Source organism: Malus sylvestris, chromosome 17, assembly GCF_916048215.2.
Source record: "Malus sylvestris chromosome 17, drMalSylv7.2, whole genome shotgun sequence".
Taxonomy (NCBI): Eukaryota; Viridiplantae; Streptophyta; class Magnoliopsida; order Rosales; family Rosaceae; genus Malus; species Malus sylvestris.
The window spans coordinates 25,710,839-25,725,079 of NC_062276.1; the positions used below are offsets into that span (position 1 = coordinate 25,710,839).

The 14,241-nt window shown below is 39.4% G+C and overlaps 2 protein-coding genes across 2 annotated transcripts; one reads left to right on the forward strand and one right to left on the reverse strand.

Annotated features, from left to right (window-relative positions):
- Positions 1–503: 503 nt before the first annotated feature.
- Positions 504–1,652, reverse strand: LOC126611564 (protein LURP-one-related 12). Its single transcript, XM_050279866.1, has 2 exons — positions 1,311–1,652; positions 504–1,067 (listed from the first exon to the last, which is right to left on the reverse strand). The coding sequence occupies exons 1-2, from the start codon at positions 1,533–1,535 to the stop codon at positions 666–668; spliced, it is 627 nt and encodes a 208-aa protein (XP_050135823.1). The 5' UTR covers positions 1,536–1,652; the 3' UTR covers positions 504–665.
- On the forward strand, positions 1,595–7,264 carry LOC126611919 (uncharacterized). Its single transcript, XM_050280230.1, has 2 exons — positions 1,595–1,664; positions 6,570–7,264. The coding sequence occupies exons 1-2, from the start codon at positions 1,595–1,597 to the stop codon at positions 7,262–7,264; spliced, it is 765 nt and encodes a 254-aa protein (XP_050136187.1).
- Positions 7,265–14,241: the final 6,977 nt, after the last annotated feature.

Genomic DNA, 14,241 nt, shown 5'->3' on the forward strand with positions numbered 1-14,241 from the left:
TGAAAGAAAAAAAAATTCTGAAGAGAAAAATAAAAATCAGCGAACTCCTCATGAGTTTTTAAAAATTATTTACATAATCATAATTGAAAGGACAAAATAGTGTCATGAATGCACATCCTCCTAATATCTCAAAGAGAACCATAGTGTTATACCGACTAAACTCTAAACCTCTGGAAACTCGAAAAATTTCATGGCTTGCAGCCCTAAACCTATGTTGAAGGTGCCAATTAAAATTAAAATCTTGTGTTAGTTGTGTGCGTAAGGCAAAAGACGTCGACTACCAACTTGTTTCACGACAATAATTTGACGCCAAATACAAACTTACGGGACGGGGAGAGAAGGAAAAGACAGAAAAAAATATTAACAAGGATTTTTATGATGGTTATGTTGAATTTGCCATTTTGTATAATATAAACATGTTGATCTTGCCATCACCATAGTCAACCCTGCAAATCAGTTTGACACTTCACGTGCACTTTCCCGAACCCACTTGAGCGTTTGAGTGATATAACAAAATACATTTTAAATTATTAAAGTTCAACAAAATACAATCAAGATCTACGCCCAAAGACAGGAGGTCCCCTGTCCGCCGAAAACTCCAGATACTTAGCTGACAGTTAAACCACTCCAAAGCACCTAACCTCACAACAACACTTCTTTGCTCTCTAATCTTCGGCGGTGGGTTCCGCCTCCTCCACAACATCATCATCAAAAACGTTATCGTCGCCGTTGATCTGATCAAGCACGAGCACCACTCCCATGGCAAACGCCCCATCGAATCCAGGCTTGAGACAGAGAGAGAAAACGTCCTTCCCGAGCACCACGTGGGTGGAGGCATCCACTTTGCGTCGGATCTCAGCCACCGGTTCCTTCTCTGTATTGAAGATCGTGCAGCAGCGCTGCGCGAACGAGCCCTCGATATGGTACTCCTCCCCTGGATCTCCGAACACCTCCACCGTCACGTTCGACCGTCCGATTATGGAGGACCGCCGTACGCTGAAGATGGGCTTTTGGCCGTCCGTTCTCTCACCCACAAAGCCTTCCCACCGTTGATGCAGACTCGGTCTCTGTTAAAGTTTTCAACAACAAAATATTAGAACTCGAGTTGACTCACTGAGTGTTAAATCGTTTTCATGGACGGGTTTCCAAAATAAGCAAGCGAAAACGGAAGTGAATTAAACCCAATTCTCGAATCGGAAAGCAAAATTATTGCCAGCGCACGTGCATGGAATTCAGCAACGAAAACTATTAACTCGCTGAGTTAACTCAGTGAGTCTACTCGCTTAATTGGTGGTTTTGTTTTTACGTACCTTTCGGCGTACAGTGAGAAGGCAGCGGCCTTGGGGGTCCATGAGGACGAGTTCGCTGCTGTCGTGGGCGTCGGGGGCGTAAGAGTCGACTCGGAAGACCATCTGGCCTTTGCAGTCGTAGACGGTGAAGCCGTCGCCGGGGAAGAAGATGGAGGTTTTGGAAACGGTGAGGTGGGTATCCTGATCAAATACGAACGCAGGTTCCACAAGCACCCGCTCTTTCATTTTCTTCTGAATTTTTGGGTGTTTTGAGGTGCTTGATGCGAATCTGTGAGTGGGGAAATATGGACGTTGTGAAGAGGAAGAGAAGAATATTAGAGACTTTGAAGTTAAGAAAAGTTAAGGGGACGGGGAGTATTTATACTGAGAGAAAGGGACGGGAGAAAACTTAGACTATAGTAAATTATAACGCTAACTATTGTCACGGCGTTTTACTTACTGTCACCGCCACACATGTATTTATCAGTTCATTCTTTTTATTAAATTAAATGTATATTCTTCAAAAATGCCACTCTTATACTATTTTGAGGAAATTAAAATGCCCCACTCTTTTTATATATTTTTTTATTAAATATTTGATTAGACCGCTTTGACTAATAATTACCTAAATATTTTTAAATTTATTTATTTACATGTCATTAGTTTAATTTTTAAATGGAAAATGTTATATGTTGATTTCCTACTTTTAAGGGTATATTATTAACATCCGTTGACTATTAAATGGATATTAACTATTAAATCATCAATATTATATGCCACTTTTTAAGGGATATTATTAATGGATATTAACTATTAAATGAATATAAAGTATTAAATCATCAATATTATCTCTTAAATTTTAAATTTTGAACATTTTTTTTTTTTTGGAAATTTTCATGAAAAGGGTTTGGATTAAGTTTATCTTAATAAAAAAGAAAAACCATGCTATAACTTTATTTAATGAAAAAGATTTAAATTTTAATAAAAAAAACTCTTAAATTTTAATAAAAATGACCAAAAAAAAACACCTAACGCGCAGACCTGCGCCCCTCATGGTACTATACTGTTTATGAAACTTACTACACTATTTAGGAAACTTAACGGTACTACACTATTTATGAAACTTAACGGTACGACACTGTTTATGAAACTTAACGGTAAATGCTCATCCCAAATTTTCAAGTTCTTTCACCAAAATGCAATAAAAAGATCAAAAAAAAAATATGGTAGAGATCAATGTCCACGTCGTTAAAGTCATGTATGACTAATAGCTCAATACCATTACTAGAATAATGGGTGATGAATCCAATAATGTTGCCCCACCCCTACCCCCAACCATCCTAACCCACACCTGACCGACTCCTTCCCAATCATACCTCCTCAGATGTGATTCTGAATCGAATGAAACCCTCTTCAATTTGAAATTTTAATTTTAGAGGAATAAAATATGCTTGGATTATGTCCAAGGGTTATGCAACTGAAAGATTGGTTGGGTGCTATTTGCATATGCCTTTAGTTAGGTTTTTTTGTTTTTTGTTTTCTTTCCCATGTCCTAATCATTAAATAAAATTATATAATGATTTTTAGTTCAAACTCAAAGTTTTGAAACTCTTTTCATTAGTTTCCTTTTTTTTTTTCTTCTGTTGTAGCTCGCTTTCACTTGTGCATTATGTTGATGCACAAAACCGGAGGGGTCTTGGAACAACGTAAATCCGACCGTGAATCTGCAAGAAATGTAAAGAACACAAGATGTGTCGTGGTTCACCCCAATGTTTGGGCTACGTCCACACTGATATTGTATTTCTCTAAGAGGATTGTGAGGGAGAGAGCCTCTGTAATGAATATGAGAGACTTTGAGAGGGTGAGAGTCAGGCCTAAGAATTGGCCTCCCCTAATGAGGAGAGTGAGGGGTCCTTTTATAGAATAAGGGCTCCTCACTTATTACATATTTGCCCCTTCATTTATTACATAATTACATTTGAGTCCCCCGAGTATTTATACGAGATCTAAATGCGAAGGCCCTAAGTATGGTACAAACAGTACTCCCCCAAGTCTTCAATTAAGAGAGTCTTTTGGCTGGAGACTTGAAATTCAGTCCATGTGTGGGCTGAAGTAACTAGATGTCGTCTTGAACTGATACTCAATATAAGGCAGTGCTCAATCTGAAATGATGCTCAACTAGAAGTAGCATATGTTGCGAGGCTGCTCAGTTTGTGGCTTATGTTGCCTTGGTTGGCTCGGCTTGTGGTGTTGAAGGTGAGGGAGTCCCTTTTATAGAATAAGGGTTTACTCCTCAATACATGAATGATGGGCTAGAGTTGATGATCTTTAATGATTGTGAGGGAGTCCCTTTTATAGAATAAGGGCTCCCTCCTCAGTACATGAAGAATACGTGCTCTCTAATGAAAGTGAGGGAGTCTCTTTTATAGAATAAAGGCTCCCTCCTCAATACATAAATAATGGGTTAAGTTCCCCAAGTATTTTTCATAAGGCCCAGTTGAGGCCATGGTCTAAAATATCCATAATATCCTGATATTTCCATCGAAATTTCCATGTTTTTGGACTACTGATATTTTTATGGACTACCGATATTTCCGATATCATCGATATTATAGACCTTGCTAAGTTACTCATGTATCTTACCATGCAATATATAAAGTGTAAAATATTGTACTAATTCATTATATATAAATGATTATGGTGTGTTTAAACTTCTTTCATTAATTACTACATATTTTCTACACTCACAATGTTTGTCAGCTCGCTATATAATCAACTTAAATTAATTATATCTATTATGCAATGCATTTCCTTCCAATTTTTTGTGATAAACTAATAGATAATTGACTAAATAAACATCCTGCAAAGTTTCAATAAAAATTTCCAAGTTTTTCTTACAATTTCTGTGGTTTTTATTCAATTTTTATCGATATTGATAATATCCCGATATTTCATTCGAAATTTCTTTGTTTTTAGACTACCGATATTTCCGATATCATCGATATTTTATACCTTGGTTGAAGCCCAATATATGGTACATAATGTAGTCCCCCAAGTCTTCAATCAATAGGGTATGTTGGCTGGAGACTTCAAATTGAATCCATATTTGGGCCGAAGTGGTGGTTGGTCGGAGGCGGTATTTGTATACCCTGCACTGAAGCTTTGTAAGTGAAGCTTTGCAAGTGAAGCTTTTGAAGCTGGAGCTTTGTAAATGAAGCTTTTGAAGCTGGAGCTTTGTAAATGAAGCTTTTGAAGCTGAAGCTCTGTAAATGAAACTTTTGAAGCTGATTGACATGAGTGATGCTCATGAATGTTTATGTTGATTGACATGAGTGATGCTCATGGATGTTGACATGAGTGATGCTCATGAATGTTAACATGAGTGATGCTCATGAATGTTGACATGAATGATGGTCATAAATGTTTATGTAAGATTGACATGAATGATACTCATGAATGTTTATGTATGATTGACATGAGTTATGCTCATTTATAATTTTGGAGTATTGGACGTACTTTTGATCACCTAGTTGGTGATAATAGCGGTAGGGTGCCGAATAATTTTGGAGCCATAGGGCCTGACTCTTTTGGGCATATGGGCATTTGCCTTCCACATAACATTCCAGCCCATTATTTTGGGCTTGCCCTTTTTTTTTTTTTAATTACCCTCTGATGGGGTTATACAGATATCTCCGAAAGATGTGAAAAATAAATTACATCATTCAAAAATAAGGAAAGTAAATCACATCATTCTGGTAGGGTGTTTATTCCTTGCTTTTACAGTGTGGGTGTTTATTCCTTGCTTTTGCAGTGTCGCCATGTGCTCTCGCAGAGGAAAACCTCTCTTTTGCTTTCTGCTTTTTCTCGGTTTTTTATGGTTTGCTTTCGCTTTTGTTTTTGTTTTTCTGCTTTGTTTCCCACTGCTTTTCTGCTTTTCTTTCTGATTTGCTTTTGCTTTTACATTTCTTGCAGATTCACGGTCGGATTTACGTTGTTCCAAGATCCCTCCGGTTTTGTGCATCAACATAATGCACAAGTGAAAGCGAGCTACAACAGAAGAAAAAAAAAGGAAACTAATGAAAAGAGTTTCAAAACTTTGAGTTTGAACTAAAAATCATTATATAATTTTATTTAATGATAAGGACAAGAGAAAGAAAACAAAAAACAAAAAAACTTAACTAAAAGCACATGCAAATAGCACCCAACCAATCTTTCAGTTGCATAACCCTTTGACATAATCCAACCATGTATTGGGCCTCAACTGGGCCTTATGAAAAATACTTGGGGGACTTAGCCCATTATTTATGTATTAAGGAGCGAGCCCTTATTCTATAAAAATGACTCCCTCACTTTCATTAGAGAGCACCCATTCTTCATGTACTGAAGGAAAGGGACTCCCTCACCATCATTAGAGATCATCAACTCTAGCCCATCATTCATGTATTGAGGAACGAACCCTTATTCTATAAAAAGGACTCCCTCACCTTCAACGCCACAAGTCGAGCCAACCAAGGCAATATAAGCCACAAACCGAGCAGCCTCGCAACATATGCTAATTCTAGTTTAGCATCATTTCAGATTGAGCACCGTCTCATATCGAGTATCAGTTCAAGACGACATCTAGTTATTTCGGCCCACACATGGACTGAATTTCAAGTCTCCAGCCAAAAGACTCGCATGACTGAAGACTTGAGGGACTACTGTTTGTACCATACTTAGGGCCTCCGTATTTAGATCTTGTATAAATACTCGGGGGACTCAAATGTAATTATGTAAAATGACCCCTCACTCTCCTCATTAGGGGAGGCCAATTCTTAGGCCTGACTATCACCCTCTCAAAGCCTCTCATATTCATTACAGAGGCTCTCTCCCTCATAATCCTCTCAGAGAAATACAATATCAGTGTGGACGTAGCCCAAACATTGGGGTGAACCACGATACATCTTGTGTTCTTTACATTTCTTACAGATTCATGGTCAGATTTACGTTGTTCCAATACCCCTCTGGTTTTGTGCATCAACATTTGGCGCCGTCTGTGGGAATCGACACGAAAAGTTATGTCGGCTTTCTCTCAATTTTTCACCTCTGCCGTGAATCTGCAAAAAATAAAAAACCCAAAAATCCAAAGCTTTCCCATAAAACCCAATGTTTCACTCTCTCTCTCTCTCTCTTTCTCCTATATGTGTGTGTGTGTGTGTGTCTCTCTCTCTCTCCCCTCTTTAGAGTTTCTTGAGCTCATTTTCTTACAATATTACAAACAATCCAGAAGCTCCAGTTGAGGTTCAAAAAAGGCGAGATTTTCGATACCCTTAACGGGGTTTCTACTCTTATGTTGCTGCTTACTATCAGCTCTGAGACTGACAGAAGCTGACTACTTCAAATACAATGACCCAAAGCAGCCATTGAATGCTAGAATCCAAGACCTCATGAAGCAAATGACTCTTGCCGAAAAGATTGGCCAAATGACGCAGATCGAGCGCACATTGGCGACCCCTGATGTCATGACCAAGTACTTCATTGGGAGTGTGCTTAATGGTGGTGGGAGTGTACCATCCCCAAAAGCTTCAGCTGAGACGTGGATCAATCTGGTGAATGGCCTCCAAAAGGGATCTCTATCTACTCGTCTCGGGATTCCCATGATCTATGGGATTGATGCGGTGCACGACCACAACAATGTCTACAATGCTACTATTTTCCCTCACAATGTTGGACTGGGAATCACCAGAGATCCTAATCTTGTCAAGAGAATTGGGGAAGCAACTGCCCTTAAAGTCAGGGCAACCGAAATTCCTTATGTCTTTGCCCCATGTATTACGGTCTATAGAGATCCAAGATGGGGTAGGTGCTACGAAAGCTATAGTGAAGACCATAAGATTGTTCAAGCAATGACTGAGATAATACCTGGTCTACAAGCAGACATGCCTCCTACTGCTAAAAAATGGGCTCCCTATGTTTCTACTGCAAACCTACTGTAGGTCCTGATGGAAAGAGGAAAGAGCTGGAAAGTAACATGCAATCCGCTGTCAAGTGGGCCATCCACTGCGCCTACGCAGAAAAAACAAAAGAGAGAGGCAAAGCAGAAAAGCAAATAAAAAAGAAAAGCAGAAAAGCAGTGGGAAACAAGGCAGAAAAACAGAAACAAAAGCGAAAGCAAAGCATAAAAAATCGAGAAAAAGCAGAAAGCAAAAGAGAGGTTTTCCTCTGCGATAGCACATGGCGACACTGCAAAAGTAAGGAATAAACGCCCCACTAGAATGATGTGATTTACTTTCCTTATTTTTGAATGAAGTAATTTATTTTTCGTATCTTTCGGAGATATCTGTATAGCCCCATCAGAGGGTAATTAAAAAAAAACGACAAGCCCAAAATAATGGTTTGGAATGTTATGTGGAGAGCGAAGGCCCATATGCCCAAAAGAGCTAGGCCCTATGGCTCCAAAATTATTTGACATCCTGCCGCTATTATCACCAACCAGGTGATCAAAAGTATGTCTAGTTACTTCGGCCCATAAGCCACAAACCGAGCAGCCTCGCAACATATGCTAATTCTAGTTGAGCATCATTTCAGATTGAGCCCCGCCTCATATCGAGTATCAGTTCAAGACGACATCTAGTTACTTCGGCCCACACATGGACTGAATTTTAAGTCTCCAGCCAAAAGACTCTCTTGACTGAAGACTTGGGGGACTACTGTTTGTACCATACTTAGGGTCTCCGTATTTAGATCTCGTATAAATACTTGGGGGACTCAAATGTAATTATGTAATAAATGAAGGGGCAAATATGTAATAAGTAAGGAGCCCTTATTCTATGAAATGACCCTTCACTCTCCTCATTAGGGGATGCCAATTCTTAGGCCTGACTCTCACCCTCTCATATTCATTACAGAAGCTATCTCCCTCACAATCCTCTTAGAGAAATACAATATCAGTGTGGACGTAGCCCAAACATTGGGGTGAACCACGATACATCTTGTGTTCTTTACATTTCTTGCAGATTCACGGTCGGATTTACGTTGTTCCAAGACCTTTCTAGTTTTGTGCATCAACACATTATTTATACCTTATGCAGTTTATCCCTGGCAGATAGTTGCAGAATTTGAGGTACGTTTCATGGCTGAACAACTTTTAAGTACACCTTTGATTCTTTGTTTCACATCCCTAATAATTGGTTAAGTATTTGAACAGTACAAACATCTTGATTCTCTTTCCCAAATAAGGAGTCTCTCCAAATGGATCAAGAAGAACAAAGAGGAGGTTCCCATTAAGAAGAGGATTGCATATATGGTTGATGTGTGTTTCTTCGTCTATCCACTTGAATTGTACCCATGTCAAAACTTGAAACATATCAATATTGGCTTGAAACATAACAATGCCAAATTGAGACTAACCAATACTAATATGAAATATACCTATGCTAACTTGAAACGTGCCAACATATCGGTTAGAAACATACCAATACTAAATTGAAACATACCTAATGCCACATGTTGATGCACAAAATCGGAGGTTTTGGAACAACGTAAATCCAATTGTGAATCTGCAAGAAATGTAAATAACATAAGATGTATCGTGGTTCACCCCAAGGTTTGGGCTACGTCCACACTGATTGTATTTATCTGAGGGAGAGAGAGCTCTGAGAGTGAGAGCTTTAAGAGGGGGTGAGAGGGGTGAGAAGGCTCCATAAATGACCTCCCTCAATTGTGAGGGTGAGGGGTCCTTTTATAGAATAATGATTCCTCACTTATTACATATGTGCCCCTTTTTTTATTACATAATTACATTTAAGTCCCCCGAGTATTTATACGAGGTCTAAATACGAGGCCTTAAATATGGTATAAACAGTAGTCCCCCAAGTTTTCAGTCAAGAGAGTCTTTTGGCTGGCGACTTGAAATTCAGTCTATGTGTGGGCCGAAGTAACTAGATGTTGTCTTGAACTGATGCTCAATATGAGGCGGTGCTCAATCTGAAATGATGCTCAACTAGAAGTAGCACACGCTGCGAGGTTGCGAGGCTCGTGGCTTATGTTGCCTTAGTTGGCTCGGCTTATGGCGTATGAACGTGAGGGAGTCCCTTTTATAGAATAAGGGCTCACTCCTCAATACATGGATGATGGGCTAGAGTTGATGCTCTCTAATGATGGTAAGGGAGTCCCTTTTATAGAATAAAGGTTCGCTCCTCAATACATAAATGATGGGTTATGAGTGATGCTCTCGGTAAAGCAGTTACTCAGCTGGTGGCGATACTCTCTAACGAAGGTGAGGGAGTCCCTTTTATAAACTAAAGGCTCACTCCTCAGTACATGAATAATGGGTTATGAGTGATGCTCGTGGCGAGGCGGTTGCTCAGCTGGCGGTGGTGCTCTCTAACGAAGGTGAGGGAGTCCTTTTTATAAAATAAGGGCTCGCTCCTCAATACATAAGTGATGGGCTAAGTCCCCCAAGTATTTTTCATGAGTGCTCTCTAATGAAAGTGAGGGAGTCCCTTTTATAGAATAAAGGCTCGCTCCTCAGTACATAGATAATGGGCTAAGTTCCCAAAGTATTTTCATGAGGCCTAGTTGAGGCCCAATATATGGTACTTATTGTAGTCTCCCAAGTCTTCGGTCAATAGAGTCTGTTGGCTGGAGACTTCAAATTGAATCCATGTATGGGCCGAAGTAGCGGTTGTTCGGAGGTGGTATTTGTATACCCTACACTGAAGCTTTGTAGGTGAAGCTTTACAAGTGAAGCTTTGAAGCTAGAGCACTGTAAATGGAGCTTTCGAAGCTGGAGCTCTGTAAATGAAGCTTTTGAAGCTAGAGCTTTTGTAAATGAAGCTTTTGAAGCTGATTGACATGCTCATGAATGTTTATGCTGATTGACATGAGTGATGCTCATGGATGTTGACATGAGTGATGCTCATGGATGTTGACATGAGTGATGCTCATGAATATTGACATGAGTGATGCTCATGAATGTTTATGTATGATTGGATGAGAGATGCTCATGAATGTTTATGTATGATTGACATGAGTAATGCTCATGAATGTTTATATATGATTGACATGAGTAATGCTCATGTATGATTTGAAGTATTGGGCGTACTTTTGATCACCTGGTTGGTGGCATGAATGAGAGTACGGGTTGTACATTTCATCACCTGGTTGGTGGCATGAATGGCTAGTTGCCAAATGATATTGGAGTACAGGTTGTACATTTCATCACTTGGTTGGTGGTAATAGCGGCAGGTTGCCGAATAATTTTGGAGTACTGGGCGTACTTTTGGTCACCTAGTTGGTGATAATAGAGGCAAGTTGCCGAATAATTTTGGAGTACTGGGCATACTTTTGATCACCTCGTTGGTGGTAATAGCAACAAGTTGCCGAATAATTGTGGAGTACTGGGCGTACTTTTGATCGCCTGGTTTGGAGCTATTTTAGGCTTATGGGCCTTCGCCCTCTACACAACCTTCCAGCCCATTTATTTTGGGCTTTGCCCTTTTTTTTTTTTTTACCCTCTGATGAGGTTTATACAGATGTCTTCGAAAGATAATAAAAATAAATTACATCATTCAGAAATAAGAAAAGTAAATCACATCATTCTGGTGGGGTGTTTATTCCTTGCTTTTGCTTTCTCTTTTTCTTATCTGCTTTGCTTTTGCTTTTGTTTCCATTGCGCCTCTTTTTTTTTGTTTTAATGCCGCAGCTCACTTGATTGCTTTTGCTTTTGATGCCTACCCCCTCTAAGTTGGGTTTGACTGGTTACTACCGTTGAGGCTGAGTCTGTGACTTCTTTTTCTAAAGTGGCATTGGATTCGCCAACTTTAGCATCATCATGACTCTTAAGGTCTTCAAAAACAAAGCCTCCATTTAGCCAAGACCCACTCCTTTCTGCTTGTTCTGTTCCGTGGCTTTTTCAGAAGAGTCTTTTCATGATGAAAGTTCATTATTGGTGGCATCTTCTGGCTGCTTTTATTTTTTGAATACTGAGGACCTCTTTGAGACTCGGGACTGAGAGTGTGGTGTTCCATTAGGGCCCCATAGCTGATGTTCTGTGATGATTGAACTTGATTCGAACTGGGGAAAACTTGTCGGATTCTGAACCGGTCCCAAGCCACCCAAGTATCACAGCATGAACAATCCAGAAAATGGACCAAAAAATCATACTAACAAATTGCTCTATGTCCCTACATCATCTTAACTTACTTGTTGAATGTCACATTCATGAGTAGCCCTGAACCAGACTTTGTCTGCAAGATCTTGTTCCTTTTCTTCCTCAACCTATCTTCCATCTTGGACCCGCATCTTCCCTCCTGAAACCTTTCATTTGCAAACTCCCACATGTCCTGATCAACCTTTCTGAACCCATAAGTGTTGAGCTGGCGAATGAAGCTTGAGAAATTGTTGTGCTTGAAGTATTTGGGCAGCAGAGTCCTGGAGAATTCGTACAAATCCCAAACAATGAAGCTCTACCGAGCATCACTCCACGAAATGATCGAATCGGTTTCTGGGTCATCTACCATCTGAAATGTCTTGTTTAAGAACGTGGTGGGCCCGCCTCGCGCAAACCTTCCATGGGTTTAGGCATATCCATGGAAGAAGACAAAGAAACCGAACTGTAGATGACGGAACAGCAGATGTAGATGACAGAACATCTACATTTATTAAAACTTGGTCGAGCTCAGCGATCTGGGCGCGCGAATGGAATGAGGGGGTTCGCGAGTGGGCTGAAGTAGCGGTAGGGTGGGTAGTGACAGCGAATAGAGCAGCGGATGAGGAGACGACAGGTGGGGTTCAGACATGGGCGCAGCACAGCAGGTGACCTTTCAGCACGGCTTCAACGGCGACTTGGCAGAGCTGCTAACTCCTGGATTAACATGGCTTTCTTATTTGTTTTGAAGCTGACTTCCCTTGCCGGCAGCTGTCTGCTTCTCTAAGTTCTTCTCGCGGGCCATCTTGGCCTTCTGACCGTTGCCTCCTCCCATGGCATCTGGTAAATCGAGAGAAAATGAGGTGGAGCTAGAAACCCTAATTGGGAAATTGAGCTATGTGCCTCTTTCGATCCTTCAACATCTGGCACAGTGATCGTAACCGTTTGTTTGGATTTTTCTCGGAAGTGATTGGAAAAACTGTGATATCTCTGAAATGAGATTTAGGTGTTTTCTGTTTTTGGGTTTTTGTGATTTTGCAGATTCACGGCGGAGGTGAAAAATTGAGAGAGAACCAACATAACTTTTCGTGTCGATTCCCACAGACGGCGCCAAATGTTGATGCACAAAATCGGAGGTCTTGGAACAACGTAAATCCGACTGTGAATCTGCAAGAAATGTAAATAACACAAGATGTATCGTGGTTCACCCCAAAGTTTGGGCTACGTCCACACTGATTGTATTTATCTGAGGGAGAGAAAGCTCTAAGAGTGAGAGCTTTGAGAGGGGGTGAGAGGGGTGAGAAGGCTCCATAAATGGCCTCCCTCAATTGTGAGGGTGAGGGGTCCTTTTATAAAATAAGAACTCCTCACTTATTACATATTTGCCCCTTCTTTTATTACATAATTACATTTAAGTCCCCCGAGTATTTATACGAGGTCTAAATACGAGACCCTAAATATGGTATAAACACCACCTACCACTAGAATCTATTTTCCAAATGCATCATGGTGCAGATACTCAAACCTAGCAATGCTAAATTGAAACGGGCTATACCATCTACCACTGGAACCTATTTTCCCAATGTACCATGGTACAGATACTCAAATCAAGAGGTGTGCATAAAATGACAATGCAAAGGAAATGCATATGACTAATAAGGGAGGACATAGTGTCGACTGACCAAGCAAAGAAATGGCATGAAAAGATTGTTGAATGGTTGCGGAAGAAGATGGGAAAATTACATATCACGTTAGAGCAGAAATAGATCAAATTTGATCCATCTATTTTTAGATTTTTTTAAAACATCCGTCTACTAGATTCTAGGAGATTTGAAATATTAATGTGATAATTATTAATTAATAGGTACATTATATATAATGGCAAATTGAATTAACAAAATGATACTTATGCGGCACCTAAAATATAGGAAAATGTTTAATAAAAAAAAGAGTGATGTTATTCCCCACCCCAATGTCTTATCTTCTCACCCACTTTTTAATGAAAATTTTAATTACAAATTTGTCCATTGACAAAAAGACTAATAAGGACATTAATTATCTTGTTTTGCTTAATTAAAAAAAAAAGGTTGGGCGTGGGAGACGATTTGTCTACCTTAAACCCTAACTCATATTTTCATCTCCTCTCATTCAAAGAAAGTAAAAAAATATCAATGGACTTAGAAGATTACTTTTTCATTAAAGAGGTGGAAGATGACGCTTCTACGGAAGAGGTAGAAGATTATGTTTCCATTGATAAGGTAGAAGAATAATTTGTGTGTGGGTCATTTGAATTTGTCCATTGTTTTTTTTTGAATTTGTTGTTGTCGAATTCTTTTGAATTTGGATACCTATGTCGTTTCCATTTGAATTTGCAGACCTTAGTGGTTTTCATTTACATATTATTTGTTTATATTTTTTAGGAGACAATTTTATAATTTCATATGTATGCATATATTAAAGGATATTTTGAGAATAATAGTGGGTGGGGAAATAGCATTTTAATTTTTTAACTGTTTAAGGTGGGTGGGATTATAATATGGGTGGAAAAATAAGATACAAGGGTGGGTCTAGCAGCTCTCTAAAAAGATCTAAAAGGTATAGATGATTTATCTAACAAATAGATCAAGGAGGCATCTAATTCTAAACGCCCCTAATATTTTTCACACCATATTTGTACTACTCTCTAATAGAGATGAGACCAGATATGTTTATGGGCCCTATCTTTATTAGTAAGGTGGAACAAAAATAATACAAAAAATAGAAAGTGTAGTATTACTCATATTAACACTTTTGTTCCACATACCACTTGGAAAAGATTACTTT

What these genes read in the sequence shown, in the direction of transcription:
- LOC126611564 (XM_050279866.1), bottom strand. Translation starts at nt 1,535, where the DNA reads ATGAAAGAGCGGGTGCTTGTGGAACCTGCGTTCGTATTTGATCAGGAT. An exon ending in TTCTCACTGTACGCCGAAAG is followed by an intron (nt 1,068 to 1,310) that starts GTACGTAAAAAC and finishes AAACTTTAACAG; the next exon opens with AGACCGAGTCTGCATCAACG.
- LOC126611919 (XM_050280230.1), top strand. Translation starts at nt 1,595, where the DNA reads ATGGACGTTGTGAAGAGGAAGAGAAGAATATTAGAGACTTTGAAGTTA. An exon ending in AAAAGTTAAGGGGACGGGGA is followed by an intron (nt 1,665 to 6,569) that starts GTATTTATACTG and finishes GCTCCAGTTGAG; the next exon opens with GTTCAAAAAAGGCGAGATTT.